General features: G+C 28.0%; 1 protein-coding gene and 1 long non-coding RNA gene across 2 annotated transcripts; one reads left to right on the forward strand and one right to left on the reverse strand.

Annotated features, from left to right (window-relative positions):
* Positions 1-4,322: 4,322 nt before the first annotated feature.
* Positions 4,323-7,360, reverse strand: LOC122848044. The gene is made up of 2 exons (XM_044145816.1): positions 6,497-7,360; positions 4,323-6,373 (listed from the first exon to the last, which is right to left on the reverse strand). The coding sequence occupies exons 1-2, from the start codon at positions 6,952-6,954 to the stop codon at positions 4,948-4,950; spliced, it is 1,884 nt and encodes a 627-aa protein (XP_044001751.1). The 5' UTR covers positions 6,955-7,360; the 3' UTR covers positions 4,323-4,947.
* Positions 7,361-7,732: 372 nt separating this feature from the next.
* Positions 7,733-8,318, forward strand: LOC122848046. Its single transcript, XR_006373436.1, has 3 exons — positions 7,733-7,926; positions 8,043-8,112; positions 8,206-8,318. It is a non-coding gene; the product is annotated as an uncharacterized LOC122848046 (long non-coding RNA).
* Positions 8,319-17,608: the final 9,290 nt, after the last annotated feature.

Here is a 17,608-nt window from a genome sequence, read left to right on the forward strand (position 1 = left end):
AATATGGAGCAGCAGCTACGGTTGAAATTGATAATTCATGTTATCTATATCTACCAAAAAGATTCGCTGACCTTTTCGACAAGGATGAGCAAGAATATTCCGAGCTACAAAACGCTATAAAAGAGGGAAGTTTAATCATGACTCTTGATGGTGAAAATAATAGAAATATTAAATTTGACAATTGTTTAATAAAAGACAATGATTTTGTTGATGAAATGATGATTGGGGAAATAAATATATAAAACAAAAAATAAACCTTTTTTTCTATTTATTTATTACATTAATTTTTTTGTTTACATTATTTATTTTATTTTATTATTTTTCATTCTTAAATTTGAACTTAATTTTTATTATTTTAACTTAATTTATGTACAATGCCACTGATTGGTTTATATTCAATTATATTATCATGTAAAATTAAACAATAAGCGGCAGTTCCTTGTGGAAAATTGTTTTTAGATTCAAATTCTAAACGTACATCTACAGCACCAGCTTTTAAACGTTCATTTTGTTTACTACAATCAATTGCAATTAATGGTGATTGATGGATGAAAGAATTTTTTGATATCAAATCTATTTTAGCTCCATAATAAGACTCAGAAAAATTAGCATACATATCATACAATAATGAAAATTGATTTTTCGAAATGTCAAGATTTAAATTTCCATATGGAAAAATTTGTGAGTTAAGATATAATTTAACATTTGTTATATTACAATGATCAAATCTTGCTGCATCTGCATGCCATACATTTTTTCTATTTGTTTGAAAAGCAAGAATAACATAGCGAGGTTTTTCCAGTTGAGTTGATGTCTTCACCGTCCAAATATGATGATTTGTTGTTGGTGGATACTCATAGAGTTCCCAGGTCCTGAACCCAATAGAAATGACTGGATCTTTTTGTATATATTTCATCATTTCCATTTTATTTCTATTTGATAGTGTTACATATGGCACTAACCATTCAACTTTTGTAATTTTTAAATCAAATTTAACTTCTTCTTGAAAAGTTGCATTATCTCTCACGATTGAATTTAAATCAGAGCGAGATCGTACCAGAATAATTTCATGTTTAGCGTTAACAATGATTTTTTGATAGTCTTCAGCAAAGCCAAAAAACATTTTCAATGGTATGCATAAATCAAAATATCCATTTTCATCTGTTAACATCATCTGCTCAAGTCCATTTAACCATCCAGCATTTTCATTATTCTCTCTCGAATTAATTGATAAATAATTTTTTATCGTTGTTGTAATCCCAACATTTTTGGATTTATCAACTAAAACCCTATTTAACTCATAACGCATTTCTTCATAAAAAACCCATTGCATTATTAACTAGTGAAATACCAATTGGTACATCATTATTTTCTTCTTTACATAATTTTCCACTTATATGAATGTAGCTCTTACATGGCAAAATGAATAAATCTTGGTTTTGTATTGATATTCTAATTTCATCACTATTCTCAAAGCTTGATGATCCAAATGTTTGATGTGCATGCAGCCCATAGCTGGATATATCATTGTTGAAATGAACTGGTGCGTTGATATCAAGTATATCACCCATTTTGACGTGCAAAACAATTGAGGCAAGTTATATTTACCCAATTGAAGTTCCAAGTCCAGAATTTTTTACTTTGAACCCTAGACTTTTTAGGTATGTTATATTCTGAGTTGTTAATCTCTTCACTGCTCGATTGAGACTGGTTGGTGATGTCCATGATTTGCTGTTTTTATATGAAAATCCTCTCTTTATTGTGCGAGAATTAAACTCAATCCCCATCACTATGATTTAACATGTAGAGTGATTGTAATTGTTTCACCACGAAAATTAACAGCTCGACCTGCTTGATCAACAATTCTCAGTTGTATGTAATCTATTGACTTCACTGTAACTGGTAAATAAATAAGAGAAGTTGGTACTTCTATTATTTTATAACCAGGTGGTACAGCAGGAAAAAAACTGTGTATTGTATGTCCTCTTTGGTTGTTGCAATAAGCTCCAGTTGTTATATTACACTCTATACGCAAACTATTGACTTGAATTATATTTACTGGTAGATCTGACTCATGTGTTTTACCAGCTTCTAATAATTTTGATGTGAATCCAAGTAAAGGTCCCAGTGATCTTGCTCCAGTGAAATCAATTATTTTATCGCTTTGGATATATGTATGCAAAGTATTATTGTTGCAGCTTAACTTGATAGAATGTATTTTCAAGCTTTGAATAAGATCATCTATTTCGTAGCTGCCAGTTGGTATTGTAATTGATTCAGAATGACCATTAGCCTCAATAAATTTAATTTGATTATTATGGTTATCAATATTTGGTATTGAATTAAATGTTAAAAAAGAAATAAGTGCTAATGAATAATGTTTTCCTCTTGTTAACTGAATTGGAGGAAAATATTGAGTTTCAAGCACTGATGATGTACCACTTAATGTTAAAGTAAATGTATCGTGCATGTTAAAAGTTCATTAAAGACTGATGTTGAATTATTAGATTCAAGTCTTTTATAGTTTTTCAGCAAGGAATGCAAGACATAAATGGCCACAATTGAATGTATTCCAATCTTGATATCGTTCATGGTTGAAATTGATGCTACCAACATCAAGGTAACTGACAAGATCTTTTGGTGGTTGTAAATTACCAAAACTATCAAAATATATTGCTAAATTGTTGTTGAGTTTTTTATATGCAAGCCAATGTGTTCCAGGATTTTGTTTATCATCTAAATTAACAACTCCTGATTCTCGTCTCCAAGAACCATCTCGAGGCATATCATTCCGCATGAAAACACCACGAAAATTTTTTATTTTTAATTGATTAGCAAATTTGATAATATTACCGTCAGTCAAGGCTCTCGGTGGTAGCATCACATCTAGTTTTTTGGAGTTAAATAGAATCCCATTCCGCTTTTAAATGGTGCTAAATGAAGTCGTTTCCCAATAGCAATTGATTCCATTTGTTTATTATGTCTTACAGTTTCTTGTAATTGATTTTTACTTGATTTTACTGCATTAATTGCCTTAACAACACCTGATGCTCCATCAACTAGTCCACCTAATGCTGTTATGGCTGAAAGTATTGGAATTAATAGTGGTAATGCACCACCACTTATACTTTTAGCAACTGGTACCACTCTTGGCATCAAGACAGCAGATCTACTACTAACATTTTTAATAGCTCCTCTTGCTCCTTTTAATGCTGCTTTAATTGCTATTGATGGAACATTGGATCCCTTACTTGCTTCTTTAGCAGCTTGTACAATTTTCATAAATGATACTTTTTTCTTGAGGTTTTTTCTTTTATTTTTCTTGCTCTTCTTGCTTTTTTTCTTTTCACCAGAATTATTTCTATTTTTTATCAGTTTTTTAATTTTTTTTAATTTTCCACCAGTTGTTTTTCGTTTTTTAAATATCGTCAGCTAGGTTCCTGGCTTTAATATCTTTCTGATTTTTCGAATATGCGATATCGTGATTTTTACAAGCTTCGTCTAGAGGATTTATTCCTCGATCTCCTCTTGCCAAACGTTTCTCTAGCTTAGTTCCAGGTCCACAAAAAGAATATCCAGGTAGATGTAACTCGATAGGTAGTTTATTAATAATTTTATTTAATATTCCTTTTCCAAAACGTTTTTTATTTTTCTTATTATTTTTATTATTTGTATGCTCTATCATGGTTGATGATTGACTGATTTTTTCTATATAAAACAGTTGACTTTATATTTTTTTAATTAGTGTTGATCAAGATGGAGTACAAGAAGCAAGCTCTCAAATTACCAGTGATAAACTTTGATATAATTACAGCAAAAAGTGGTGAGGGTTTATTTCAGAAAAGACATGGAGACTTATTGCCAAATACGATACGTTGTGCTATAATTGGTGGAAGTAATTGTGGTAAAACCAACGCACTTATGAGTTTAATTGTTAATCCAAATGGTTTACGTTTTGCTAATATTTATATTTATAGTAAATCATTATACCAACCAAAATATCGATATTTAGAAAAACTTTGGAACCACTTGAAAATATAAATTATCATAAATTTTCAAGCAATGATCAAGTAATTCCTGTTGAAGAAGCAAAACCAAACTCATTGTTTATATTTGATGATGTTGCAACTGAAAATCAACAGCCAATAAGGGATTATTTTTCAATGGGACGTCATTGCAATGTTGATTCTTTTTATTTGTGTCAATCGTATGCTCGAATTCCAAAGCATTTGATTCGCGATAATATTAATTTCTTAGTTGTGTTCCCTTGTGATCAGCTAAATCTCAAACATATTCGGCAGGATCATGCAAATATTGATATGGAGTATAATAAATTTCTTCGGATATGTATCAAGTGTTGGGAAGAGAAATATTGTTTCCTATGTATTGACAAAGATCGCAATATAAATGATGGAAGATACAGAAAAAATTTTGATTGTTTTATAAATATAAATAACGATACAATCTGTCGAATCAACATGCCTCTCAAGAAGGAAGCATTGTCAAAAGAAGCGAAATTTCTTGAAGAAATAGAAAAAGTTAGAGATGTAATAAAGAAGAAGCATCAATTATTAAAATTAGGGAAAGAAAGCATATCTGAAACTGCTAACGAGTACTTAAAACCAGTCATCGGACCACTTGAGAATATAGCTGCTAAAATAACACCGATAATAAACAATAAAAAAAGCAAAATTAGTAAAGACAACACATATGATTCTGAGAGAGAAGAAGACAGTATCATTTCTGATAGAACGCATTCAAGTAATTCTGGAAATATAAACACAGAACAAAATCTCAGTTCTGATGAGGAAACAGAGGCTTTCCATGATACTATTGAAGATCTGCAACTGATAGAGCAAGAGGCTGATGAAACAGGTCTTAAAAATGATTTAACAACTCAATATTTAAATAAAATAGATACTTTACAATGGGATAAAGATTATGGGGTTAAAAGAAAAAACAGTGGAGAATATAAAATTGGAAATGCTGAATTACTATTCGAAAATAATAATATGATTGTTGCTGATGAAACGTATGAAATAACCCAAGGACTCGACCGCCATATCTTGATACTAATTTAATTATTCTCTGTGAACGTGTTGACTCTAACATTTTACCAAAACAAATATTAATTAATGATTTAAATAGATTTTTAGCAAAGAGTGATGTTGCCTTGGTACGTAATTCAGTATTTAAGTCAATATATGGTTTCAACCAAGCTCGTTGTTTGAATTTTAAAACTCTATATACTTTTTTAATTTTCATTCCCAGAGATACGTATGGTTTTAAATTCCTATAATGAATTACATACTTTTCTTTAGGATAAAGAGTTGCTAATAATTTTGGGCATTTACTTGTAGATAAAGGAGGTATTTGTCGTTCTGGTGCCAAAGGTAAATCCCTATGTTCATCATGAAGCTCTACTGGATAGTCTAGATCTATTTCCAAAATATAACCCCACTCAGCATCATCCCCAATAGATTGTAATGAATTTGAATCAAAGTTCTCAACCCACTGAAAATTACCTACTGGTAGTGTAGAAGCCATTGCATAACCATATAAATTGTTAACATCAAAGTACATTAAATATGAATCTCTAATATTTGGATTGTATTCTTTCACATACTTATTATTTGCAATGACATGACGATGTGAGCATTGTGATAAGCCACCTCTAATACCTCCCTCAATAAACAATAATTTATCAGCATCTAATAATAATTCCAACTCAATCTCTGTATATTTTAGCATCGCGTTAAAACTCAACCCTGGGAGTGTGTAATAATGAGCTGGATCTAAATCATAGGTTTTCAAACAAAAATATCTAAAATTTTCAAATATATCAGCTAAAAGAAGAACATCTGTACGGAGATATAAATCTGAGTATTCTCCCAGATTTTTTAATTTAAATACTCTCCATACATTGCAAGCATGAGCATAATCATCATCACTCACATGCTCTTCATTAAGTTGAGAATAAAAATCAAGTTTTGAGGGCAATTGTTCTTTATCAAATTTTTCCCAACAATCAATATAATCATATGGAAATATACCTTTTTTTGTTATTAATTTGAATTCTTCTAAATTGTTGCAATAACTACGACTTATACTTTTATCATTATCCTCTAATTCATTAGCGAGTGTACTTATTGAGCTAGCCATGAATTTATAAGAGTCTATAAAACGTAATTTAATTCTAGTACCTTTAACAGGTTTAGTGAAGCTTATGTAACTTTCCTTATTTAAAGCCAAAAGATCAATATCACCTGGAAATTGTTTTTTTAATGCTTTAATTAGAAAATGGCTATCATAATTACTGAGACCATGAAATACCACAGCTATTATGCAAGATGTCTGATAATTTAGGTTGCATCTGAAATAATAAATTTTTATTTCAGAATAAATAATTTAAAAAATAAAAAAAAAACGGAAAAAATCGGAGAAAAATTAAAAAATTTAAAAAAGTTAAAAAATTAATTAGAGTAATTATACATACGCAACATGAGCCGGCCCCCTATACACCCCGCTGAGATGACAGTGATCACGTGCCTTAATGTTTTCTGCTGTGAACAATTTTTTACATATATGGCACTTTGTTGCATTAAAAAATTGCAATTCTTCATCAAAAGTAAGATTCATCGGTTTGATATTTTCAAGTATATTATCAACATTGTGTGACAGCTCTTCAAGTTCCTTAATAAACCATTCAATGCAATTTTTGTCTCTTTTTAATTTAAATTTAGAGAGCGTATTATCATAAGAACATTTAACATAATATGCTACACTGCTTGGAATATGTTTTTGTTTAATTGTTTTTTTCAATGAATTATTAGAATTATCTGTTACTTTTTCTAATATACTTTCCAGGTCAGCATATACTACATAAGGCACTCGAAGCTGGTATTTGTAATTTGTAAACTTTAAAATATTGTTTTTTTCTGTTGGCATCACCATTGCATATTGGTTTTTTTCTCTACATGCAGGATTGTGAGAATCAATTGATTTTTGAGAATGGAAATATGATAAACAACGATCACATATAAATTTTTTACCATTATATGCTGAAACTTGTGCACTAATTAACCTAGGTTTTGGTGCATTGTAGGCTCATCAACCATACCGCCTTTTTTCTGCAAATGCTCTAATTTACATTTCCAAGTAGTCAACAATGTAACTGTTGCATCAGTCATTTTCTTTCTAGGTCCTGTGAGGCAACCTAATGATCTATTGTAACGTTTTATGTAATCTTGAATTTCACGAATGTTCTTTACAATTCCCAAAGCATTTGGGTTTTCTTTAAGCTGAGCATATGCCTGAGAGAATTTATTTTTCAGGTGAATCTGGTCTGCGAGTTGATCCATATTAAATATTATTTAACAAAAAATTTATCTGTAAAATAAAAAAACAAAAAAGATAAAAATATAATAAAATAATTTCTTAAAAATGCAAACAAGTTTTTCTATAAAATAATAGTTAAACTTAAATTATGAAAATTATTATTAATATTATTATAAAAACTTTAAATTCAAACTTACCTTTATATATAATAAAAAAATACAATTAACACTCTTGAAAATAATTGAGAAAAAAATTCATTAATTCATTTTCCTATTAGTCTATTCTACAATAATTTTTCTTTTCATTCTTCATATTATAAAATAGTAGCATCTCCTTATCCTTCTTATTCTTTAATGCACGTGTTTATTCTTATTATCTAATTTTATCTATTTATCCATAATTTCTTTATTCATTATTCTATATAAAATTTTTAAAATTAATTTTTGTTTTGTTTTTTTTTATTTTTAGAGAAATCCGGTAGAGAGAAAAATTACGAGGAGAAGGAATAAAAAGACCGAGCTGCTGAAGAGGAATCTTGATACGGGGCTGGACAGATCACTTGGGAGGAGACTGGAGATCAGTGCTGAAGTAAGTTACATTTTTTATTTGTTTATTTATTTTTTTTATTTTCCAATACTTTTCCCATAATATCCAATTGTTTATACTTATTCTAATTTTTTTGTTTTGTTTTTTCTTGTTTACAGCTTATAGAGCTCCAAATAATCAGCGATCAGTTGGACATGGACATCAGGGGTACCACTAGAGTGATTGAAAGTAAGTAATTTTTTTTTCCTTCTTTTTTTTTTTTTTTTTTCATATAACATTTTTTTAATTATTACATTTTTTCTTTGATTTATTTTGTTTCAGGAATGTTGGAAAGGGAGACTGGTGCTGCGAGGGCCCTGCCGGATATTCCATGCCCTCTGGATGACCCCATGGTCCATGATTCCGATGGTGAGGGACCATAGGATGGAGCAGGGGGGCAAATTCATTTGATTTTACTTTTTTTTTATTGTAATAATAATAATAATAATAATAATAATAAGATTTTTTAAATAAAAAAAAAAATAATCGTAAAAATATATATGTAATTGTGTTTTTTTTTTCTTTTTTACCATTTTTTTTTTAGAATTTAATTTATTTTTCCATTTTTTTTTTTTTTTTTTTTTTTTTCAATTATGTTACACGATCTTTGTATATTTTTTTTTTTGTTTTTCATTTGTTTATTGTTCAAGTCATTGGTTTTGTAGTTGTTGACTCATTGATTTAGATTTTTTATTATTTATTCATATATTTGTTCGGTTATTTATTTATGTATTTATTTATTGAATTATTCATAGTTTCTGGAGGTTAGGAAATTAAGGATAGAAATGAGATTTTTTTTTTGTTTTATTATTGTCATTTTTTTTTTTTTTATTTATTTAAACCATGCACATTTATATATATATACATTTATTTATGATTATCGAGAAATCTTTCAAACTGATTAAGGGTTGTGTTGGCATTACACATAGTTGGACCCCATTCATATTCTTCAACTTCTTCTGGGTAGAGAGCTTGCAGGTCCCTAAAAGTTCCATCCCTAGTGATTGGTGTTAATTTTGCCTCATATTGACACCAAGAAATTTCTATAACAAAAAAAGAAAAAAAAAAATCTTTTATTTATGAATAAAAAAATTTTTAAAAATTGTAAAAAACACAAAAAATTTTTACTTCTCTCAGTTTCTTTCAATATTCCTAACAACTTTAACTCTTCACGTATCGAAGAATTTTTTGTGTTATACTAGAAATAAATAATTAATTAAATATTTACACAAAACACTTCATTATTATTAATTATTAAAATTTTTTTATTACAAAATGCATGTAGTATTCTCGTTGGTGTTGCCAAGTCCAATCATGCACTTGGTTGTCCTTTTCAAGTTTAAGAAACTCAGCATAAACTTTTCTTGTCTCTAAATGAATCTGGGAACAATTTTTATCATTATTTAAATATATCATTTTTTAAAACAATAATCACTTAGTTAAAATTGAAAAGCAAACCTTTCTCAACAATAATTGTTTCGTCAAATATAATGGTTGAGCGTACAACCATTCTCGCTCTCTTTCCCTTTCGTAGGCACTCATTTCTTCTCTAAAATTTAACTCCATTATTAATATTCTTTTCAATTTGCAACTTCACTCACGAAACGATAAAACGAAAAGAAAAAATAAAAATGAAAATGAAAATGAAAATGAAAATGAAAAATCTATTTCACAAATCAGCAAACCTTGCGGCGGGAATTAATATTAATTTTTGCATGAAAGCAATACGCATGAGAAAAAATAAAAATAATATAAACATTTTTCATAATTAAACAATTTGCATTGGAACCATATGTTTAAAAGTTTATGAAAAATTACATTATATATTTTAAAAAAAATTTTATCAACTATTTAATTGTTAAATAAATAAATAAACAATTCTTCTTTTCAACAAATTTTCGAATTTTCCAGTATCACTCACCTTCTACTTCCAACATCCAATAAGATTGAGCCGTGGTTTTGGGGATAGCGCGCTCGATTTTAAATCCGAAGTCCGTGAGTTCAAATCTCCGTCGAAACACTTTTTTTTTTCTCACAAATTTAAAAAAAAAAAAAAATAAAAATGGCCGAAATTCGAAAAGACTCCCCACTCATATTCCCCTCTCTTATTCCCCTCTCTCATTCTCTTCTCTTACTTTCTACCCTAAATTTATTTAAATACCATCCCACCCACAATCTCGCGGTTTTCCGTGGTCCAGAACTCTTATAACCCCCCTACTCAAAGATACTGTGAAAGAAAGTCTGGCGCAAGACTATCAGTCGAAATAAATAATAAATATACTGTTTTCTTACCGAAAAAAGATGCTAAATATTATTTTTGTAATGGAAAAAAGTTTCTTGAATTAGAGGATGGTATTAAAAGAAAAGTTTTAACATTGCAATGTATTGGAGAAAATAATCAAGTTGTAATATTAGAAAATCGGCCTAAGCCACACGATATTCAATAAATAAACTACATTTCAAAAATTCATTTTGTTACCTGGGAAAAAATATTGTATGAATATTGTATGTTATAACATCATAACAAAAAAAAAACCTAGTTTTTTTTACAAAAAGAAGCGTCAAGTATTTGAAATCGTTTAGCTATTTTAGTGTTTTAATACGAAAAGATGTGGTACCAAAAAAAGTCAAGAATTCAATATATTTTTAATGCATATAATTAAGTCTTAACTGTTGACAAAATTTTGAACTTGACCCCACCTTTTTTTCCCAATTTAAATATCATTTATATATTATATATATTGAACCAGGTGGGGTCAAGTTTAAAATTTTGTCAACAGTTAAGACTTAAGGTTGCTTCCAAGTCCCATCGCCGTACTAATATTTATGCCACGAAGGGTACGTATATTAATAACGCTATTTTTTATTCCCGTGTCCTGAAATTTTTGTGGCGCCGCTGATGAAAAAACCAAGTTCTTTAGTAGTATGTGTGTGCGCGGCAACACACTAGCACACAAAGTTTACGTCGTACGCCAAAACCATGCTTGTGTTCATGTCAGTGTGCCGCGGATCTAGCAAAATTTAGAAGTTTAAAAGTTAAATATTTATTAAAAGAAAAAGAAGAAAAAATTGAAATAATTATCAAAATTTTGTCTTGTCCAGGGCTACAATCTGATAGTAAATGTACAGTTTTGAATCAACACAAAAAAAAGTTATTTGTAAAAACATGAGGTAACTCGTATACCTTGTGTGTTAAAGTTGTCAACTTTGACAGTAAATATCTCGAAAAAAGCAAACAAGAAAAAATTCAAAAAAATTCACAATATAGATAATTATTTCATTTAGAAAATAAGCCAAAAAAATCGAAAGTCTATCAATAATTCAGATATTCGGAATCAACCTTAATTATATGCATTAAAAATATATTGAATTCTTGACTTTTTTTGGTACCACATCTTTTTGTATTAAAACAATAAAATAGCTAAACGATTTCGGATACTTGACGCTTCTTTTTGTAAAAAAAACTAGGTTTTTTTTTTTGTTATGATATCACATCTTTCTGTAAAGTTTAAATAATAATATATTTTTTTTCATACGTTGACGAATCAATTTATTATTTATTCTCATGAAGTTTCATAAGGAGGTTGTGACGTCACATTGTGTACTAGCTTTTAGCATAGGCAGCTGTTGAAGCTCGCGGAATGGAGCAATCGGAGCAAGCCAGTGCATATTACCACCTATTTCCTAATAAAATGTAGGCCAAATGTCAACGATTTATTGATGTAACATCTGGAAAATCTAAATGTCGTATTTTTATCATTACAATCATCATCATCTTGATTTTTAGGACAGTTGAATGTCGAGTTCGGAGATAGTTGTAAATGAACTGTACTGAACAACGAACAAAAAAAATATATAAAATGAATATAAATTAATAATAAATAAATCAAGTTTAAATTAAAAAAAAAATGCTTATTTATACTTTGATTTAACATATATAATAAAGATGTTCTTTATTTATTCCGTACGTCTAAATCAACATATAATTTACCATTATTTTTTTAAATTAAGCTGGATTTCAATTTAATTTTTATTCATTTTATATATTTCTTTGTTTGTTTATAGTTATTATATAGATGCAATATGTATAAGAACTTAATACTAAAAAAGGCACCAAAAAAAAAAAAAAAAAATTAAGAAAACCAAATTTGATATTATTGATGACACGGCGAGACTCTCGCGAGAGTCTCGCGAGAAGTCTCGGACTAATGCTAGTATCGTCTCGGTCTCGTCTCGCCTGAAAAATTGTCAGTCTCGTCTCGGTCTCGTCTCGAGTTCGCGAGACGAGACGAGAAAGTGCCGAGACTGGTCTCGTCTCGTGTGCATCTCTAATATTTTATAATTGACCCGATAGTTTTACATGTTATTGCATACAATTGTATATAATTAAATGTGCAGTATTTATGTTATTAAATGAATAAATAAAACTATACAATTACCTACAATTATCTATGATTGTATATTACTGTACCTGATAAAATATGATTATATACAATTTCATATTATTATATGCGTAATATTGTATATAATCATACAATATTGAATGCGATAGTATAAAATATACTATAAAATATAATACGAACTCATTCAATATTATATGATTATATACAATATTTTGCATATAATAATATAGAATTATATATACAATAACATGCAAAACTATCGGGTCAATTATAAGATACAATAACATGCACTCAATTTTAACATGTTATTGTAAACAATAATAATCAATGTTTGTTATTAGATATGATTATAAACAATTAATTTAAAAAAAAAATTATATTATTGAGTGTCATTACATTTTTATAAATTTAATGTTTACTATTAAATGCTACCTGTCATGAAAAAACCTTTATCTATTTTTTGTTGTTTTTACCGGGACTCGAACCTACTATGTTCTAATTACTAAACGCACATCTTCACCCACGCGGCCATCGAACGAATATAATCTCGAAGTGATTTTGTGAATTTATAGTACAAGTTGGCCGAGATGATTTAATGTTGTAATAACAACAAATAATATAATTTTTTTTTTAATTAAAAAAATTCTAAAATATCTTTTTACGTCTTAAGTTATACTTACATTGATTTATTTTAAAAAATAAAGTCTCGAAAAAATAAAATTGAGTTTTGATGTTTATTTATTATTTAAGGCAAGTTGATATTATTGAGTATTCGCATATCGTATTATACATGTATTGAGACCATTGTATGATCGTAAATAAAAATTAAATAAAATTATATAAATCAATATATTATCCCTAGCGAATGCGTCGACACCTAATCGATCGGGATTTGACTCGCAAATGTAGCACTCAGTCAACAGCGATTTGACGGCCATTCGACAGCTTATATAAAACGTAATTCACGAGCGCCGGATAATCAAAATGAGTTGGAAAAATAGAAAATAAATATAAGATTATAATGAGAACATCTTAAACTGAATAAAACCTTGACTAGTATATGTATTTAGTATTAAATAAGAGTTCAAATTATACACGGTAGAGAGGTTAGATTGACATGATTCACATATCTACTGGAGTCAGAAAGCTGTCGAGCCTCAGACCATTCATCGATAATTACCGATCGGTATTATTACCGAGATATTTCGTCACTGAATCGACAGGCTTTTGACACCGAATTGAGAGATACTTAATTTATTCATCTTTTATGGTTTTAAATTTTTTAAACATCATAATGGACTTTAATTATAATAGATTTGTATTTTTTTATAAAAAAATTAATAGAAAATATAAAAGAACTTGTAAAAATTAAAAAAATTTTTTTTTTTTCGTTTATAATTTTTAATTTAATTGTTAATAACAATTGCATGTAAAATACAAAATAAAACAGTAAGTGTAAACATTTAAAGATCAAACAATCGCAAAAATAACTTCTTTTCAATTTTCTGACTCTATATACCCATTGACTCTGTCTCGACACCGTTTTGATCACGTTTTTACATTCCGACCGCCTTTCGACAGGTTTTCGACACTGAATTGAGAGGTGCTTAATTTATTCATTTTTCATTGTTTTAAATTGTTTGCACATCATAGAGGGGTTATTTATGATAGATTTGGATTTTTTTGATAAAAATATTGATAAAAAATATAAAAAAATTGTAAAAATTTAAAAAAAAATTTTTTTTTTTTATTGATAATTTTTAATTTAATTGTTAATAACAATTGCATGTAAAAATCAAAATAAAACAGTATATGTGAGCATTTAAAGATTAAACAATCGTAAAAATTATTTTTTTTTGAATTTTCTGACTCTATATACCCATTGACTATGTCTCGACACCGTTTTGATCGCGTTTCGACAGCATTTCGACCGCTTTTCGACGAGTTCCGACACCAAATTGAGAGGTACTTGATTTATTCTTTTTATATTGTTTTAAATTGTTTAAACTTCATAATGGACTTTATTTATGATAGATTTGTATTTTTTTATAAGAATATTAATAGAAAATATAAAAAACTTGTAAAGATTAGAAAAAAAATTATTTTTTTTTGTTAATAATTTTTAAATCTATTGTTAATAACAATTGCATCTAAAAAACCGAATAAAACAGTGTATTATCAGAAAAATCTACATCAATCATAAATAAACCCCCCTATAATGTTTAAATAATTTAAAACAATGAAAAATGAATAAATTGAGCACCTCTCAATTCGGTGGCGAAAGCCTGTCGAAATGCTGTCGAAACGCGATCAAAACGGTGTCGAGACAGAGTCAATGGGTATATAGCGATAAAAAATTGAAAAAGTTATTTTTACGATCGTTTAATCTTTAAATGCTCACATATACTGTTATATTTTGATTTTTACATGCAATTGTTATTAACAATTAAATCAAAAATTATAAACAAAAAAAAAAAATTTTTTTTCAATTTTTACAAGTTTTTTTATATTTTATATTAATATTTCAATCAAAAAAATACAAATCTATCATTAATAAAGTCCATTCTGATGTTTAAACAATTTAAAACGATGAAAAATAAATAAATTAGGCACCTCTCAAATCGGTGTCGAAAGCCTGTCGATTCAATGACAAAATATTTTGGTAATAATGACCGAGTCAATTACCTATAAATGGTCTGAGGCTTGACAGCTTTCTGACTCCAGTAAATATGTGAATCATGTCAATCTAACCTCTCCACCGTGTATAGTTTGAACTCTCATTTAATATTAACTCTCATTATATACTAGTCAAGGTTTTATTCAGTTTAAGTTGTTATCACTATAATCTTATATTTATTTTCTATTTTTCGATTGAGTGCTACACTTGAGAGTCGAGCCATCTGCTAGGGATCATATACAAATATACGATACCATAAAATATTAAACAATAACATATATTAAGGATTTCGCCTGAAAACCAGAGTAATTATATATTATCATTCAGATTTATATGTTATAACATCAATAACATAGATAAGATATTTTTCATAAAATCAAAATCATATGTCATTATATGTTATTGTATATTATTGTGTATTCAGGCGAAACAATACTTTTGAAAAATTCACTTCACAAAAACCAAAGAATTTTCGTGAATATTGAATTTATCTGCATGAAATTTTGAAGATTTTATAAAATTGCATGGCCGAGAGCATGATTCTTTCAAAAATTGTTATTAACAAAAAAAATTATTAATAAATTACAGTTTTCTGCATAATCTACATAAAAAAGAAATCCAACGATTTTCATTTAAAAATAAATTTTTTCACTCAAAAATTTTTTTTCGAAAATTAAAATTATAAAAAAAAATTTTATTGATTTTTTTAATAATTATGTTCTTTTTATCATCAATCACCACGTCATTCTTCAACATTTGTAAAAACTAGATGGCACTGAGAACGCTTTTGCAATTTGGGGGATGAAATTTAGGTTGGGAGCAGGGGGCCCATGATGTGAGTTATGAGTGCTTGTAGAGATTATAATTGTAAAAATCAATTACAGTAAAGAATCGCCTATTATTAAGCAAAAAGTTTTAAAAAACGATTTTAAGAGTCTGTGTTGTGCCAAATAGTAAAAAATTGGATTTTGGTTTTGCTTTGTATGTAAGTAGTTTGATAAAAATACTTGTTTGTTTACACCTTGTAACATCAAGTTGTCAAAAAAAAAATTACAACAATTACATATACATATGTTATGAATTTTATTATTATGAATATTATATATAATTATTTCTGATTTAAAACTTAGAATATTTTTATTTTTGAGTTTAAAGACTTAAAATATTTTATTTTTTCTGAATTCTGAAGTCAAAATTTAGATATTATAAAATTTTCTAAGTTTTAATTTAAAAATATTAATATTTTCTAATATCTAAATTTTGACTTAGAGAAATTTAATTATTTTTGGATTAAAACTCGGATTATTTTTGTATTCAAATCAGTTGCAAGTTAAATTATTCGATATTTTAATATTTCTTAATCGAATTTACATTCTTTAATTATTTTAAATAATTTGTATAGCCTTCGGCTATACAAGAAATTTTATTAAATTGGTTTTAAATATATTTTAATTCAGTAACATCAGTAATTAATTGAAGATTTGCCTCAATTCATTTCGAGAATACAAATATATTAAATAAATAACCAGGTAATGAATTTATAAACCAACGAATACCATTTAATAAATTTAAATTCTGTGCTACGCGAGTGCTTTGTTTTACGTTAAATACCGTTGTTCATCACCAATCAGCCACACATCTTTAATTATTTATCGTAATTAAAGCAAAGCCGAGGTCAAGGTCCACGTCGTTTATAGCCAGTAATTTTAATTCAACCGTCATTGTAAGTACAATTATTAATTTTATATTAAGTGTTTCGTATCAGTGTAATTTTGAGTAGATTCTCGGCGATTATCAAGTGTAGCAATTACGTAAATGTAGAGTCAGTGTGTCATTTCTCTCTTAACAACTAGATTGCTTCTCAATCTAGTTGATAATTCACCGGGTCGCGTAATATTTAACTAACGGGTCGCTTATTTAATATTTTGAATCACTGACTCCGTGATTCACTTGATTTTCATCTCGCTATATTAACGACGCGTGGGGCCTTTGTTTTAATTAAGTTTTGAGCGTTTAATATTTTATAATTTTTACAATAAATTAAGAGTGTTTTTGTATGTTATTTTTAATTCAAATCATGGTGTTTTTATAAATAAAATTAATGCTTTATCCGAATATTAAATTTCGTGTGTCGTCTCAATTACTTTATTATTGTTATTGAATTATATCTGTGCTTACGTTAAATTTTTCGTGTCCATTTCAGGGGTCATTTACCCTTCCTAAATTACGCGTCTGTCTGCCTAAACCCTCCTATTGTTTTCTTAAGTGAGCAAAGAAAATTAGGTTTAATTTATTATATATCAGGAAGGATTATTTTATAGGGCAAAATATTTATGTCCAATAAATAATCCGGGTACGATATTTCAATGTAATCAATTGAAGATAAATCGGTCGTAATACCTACTTTACATTTCAATTTATGAAAATTATACCCGGTAAAATAAAAAGTCCTCAAAACCACCGAAGCATATTTTTCAAATGGGGTTTTGAGGACCGTCCTCAAAACCACCAAATGTCCTCGAAATCACCATTGTATATATGAAGTAGCCCCCGAAACCACCACTATATATATATATATATAAGTATATATAGTTATATAATATTA

The sequence above is a fragment of the Aphidius gifuensis genome, linkage group LG2, assembly GCF_014905175.1.
Source record: "Aphidius gifuensis isolate YNYX2018 linkage group LG2, ASM1490517v1, whole genome shotgun sequence".
Classification (NCBI taxonomy): Eukaryota; Metazoa; Arthropoda; class Insecta; order Hymenoptera; family Braconidae; genus Aphidius; species Aphidius gifuensis.

What these genes read in the sequence shown, in the direction of transcription:
- LOC122848044 (XM_044145816.1), bottom strand. Translation starts at nt 6,954, where the DNA reads ATGGTGATGCCAACAGAAAAAAACAATATTTTAAAGTTTACAAATTAC. An exon ending in AGGGGGCCGGCTCATGTTGC is followed by an intron (nt 6,374 to 6,496) that starts GTATGTATAATT and finishes TTATTATTTCAG; the next exon opens with ATGCAACCTAAATTATCAGA.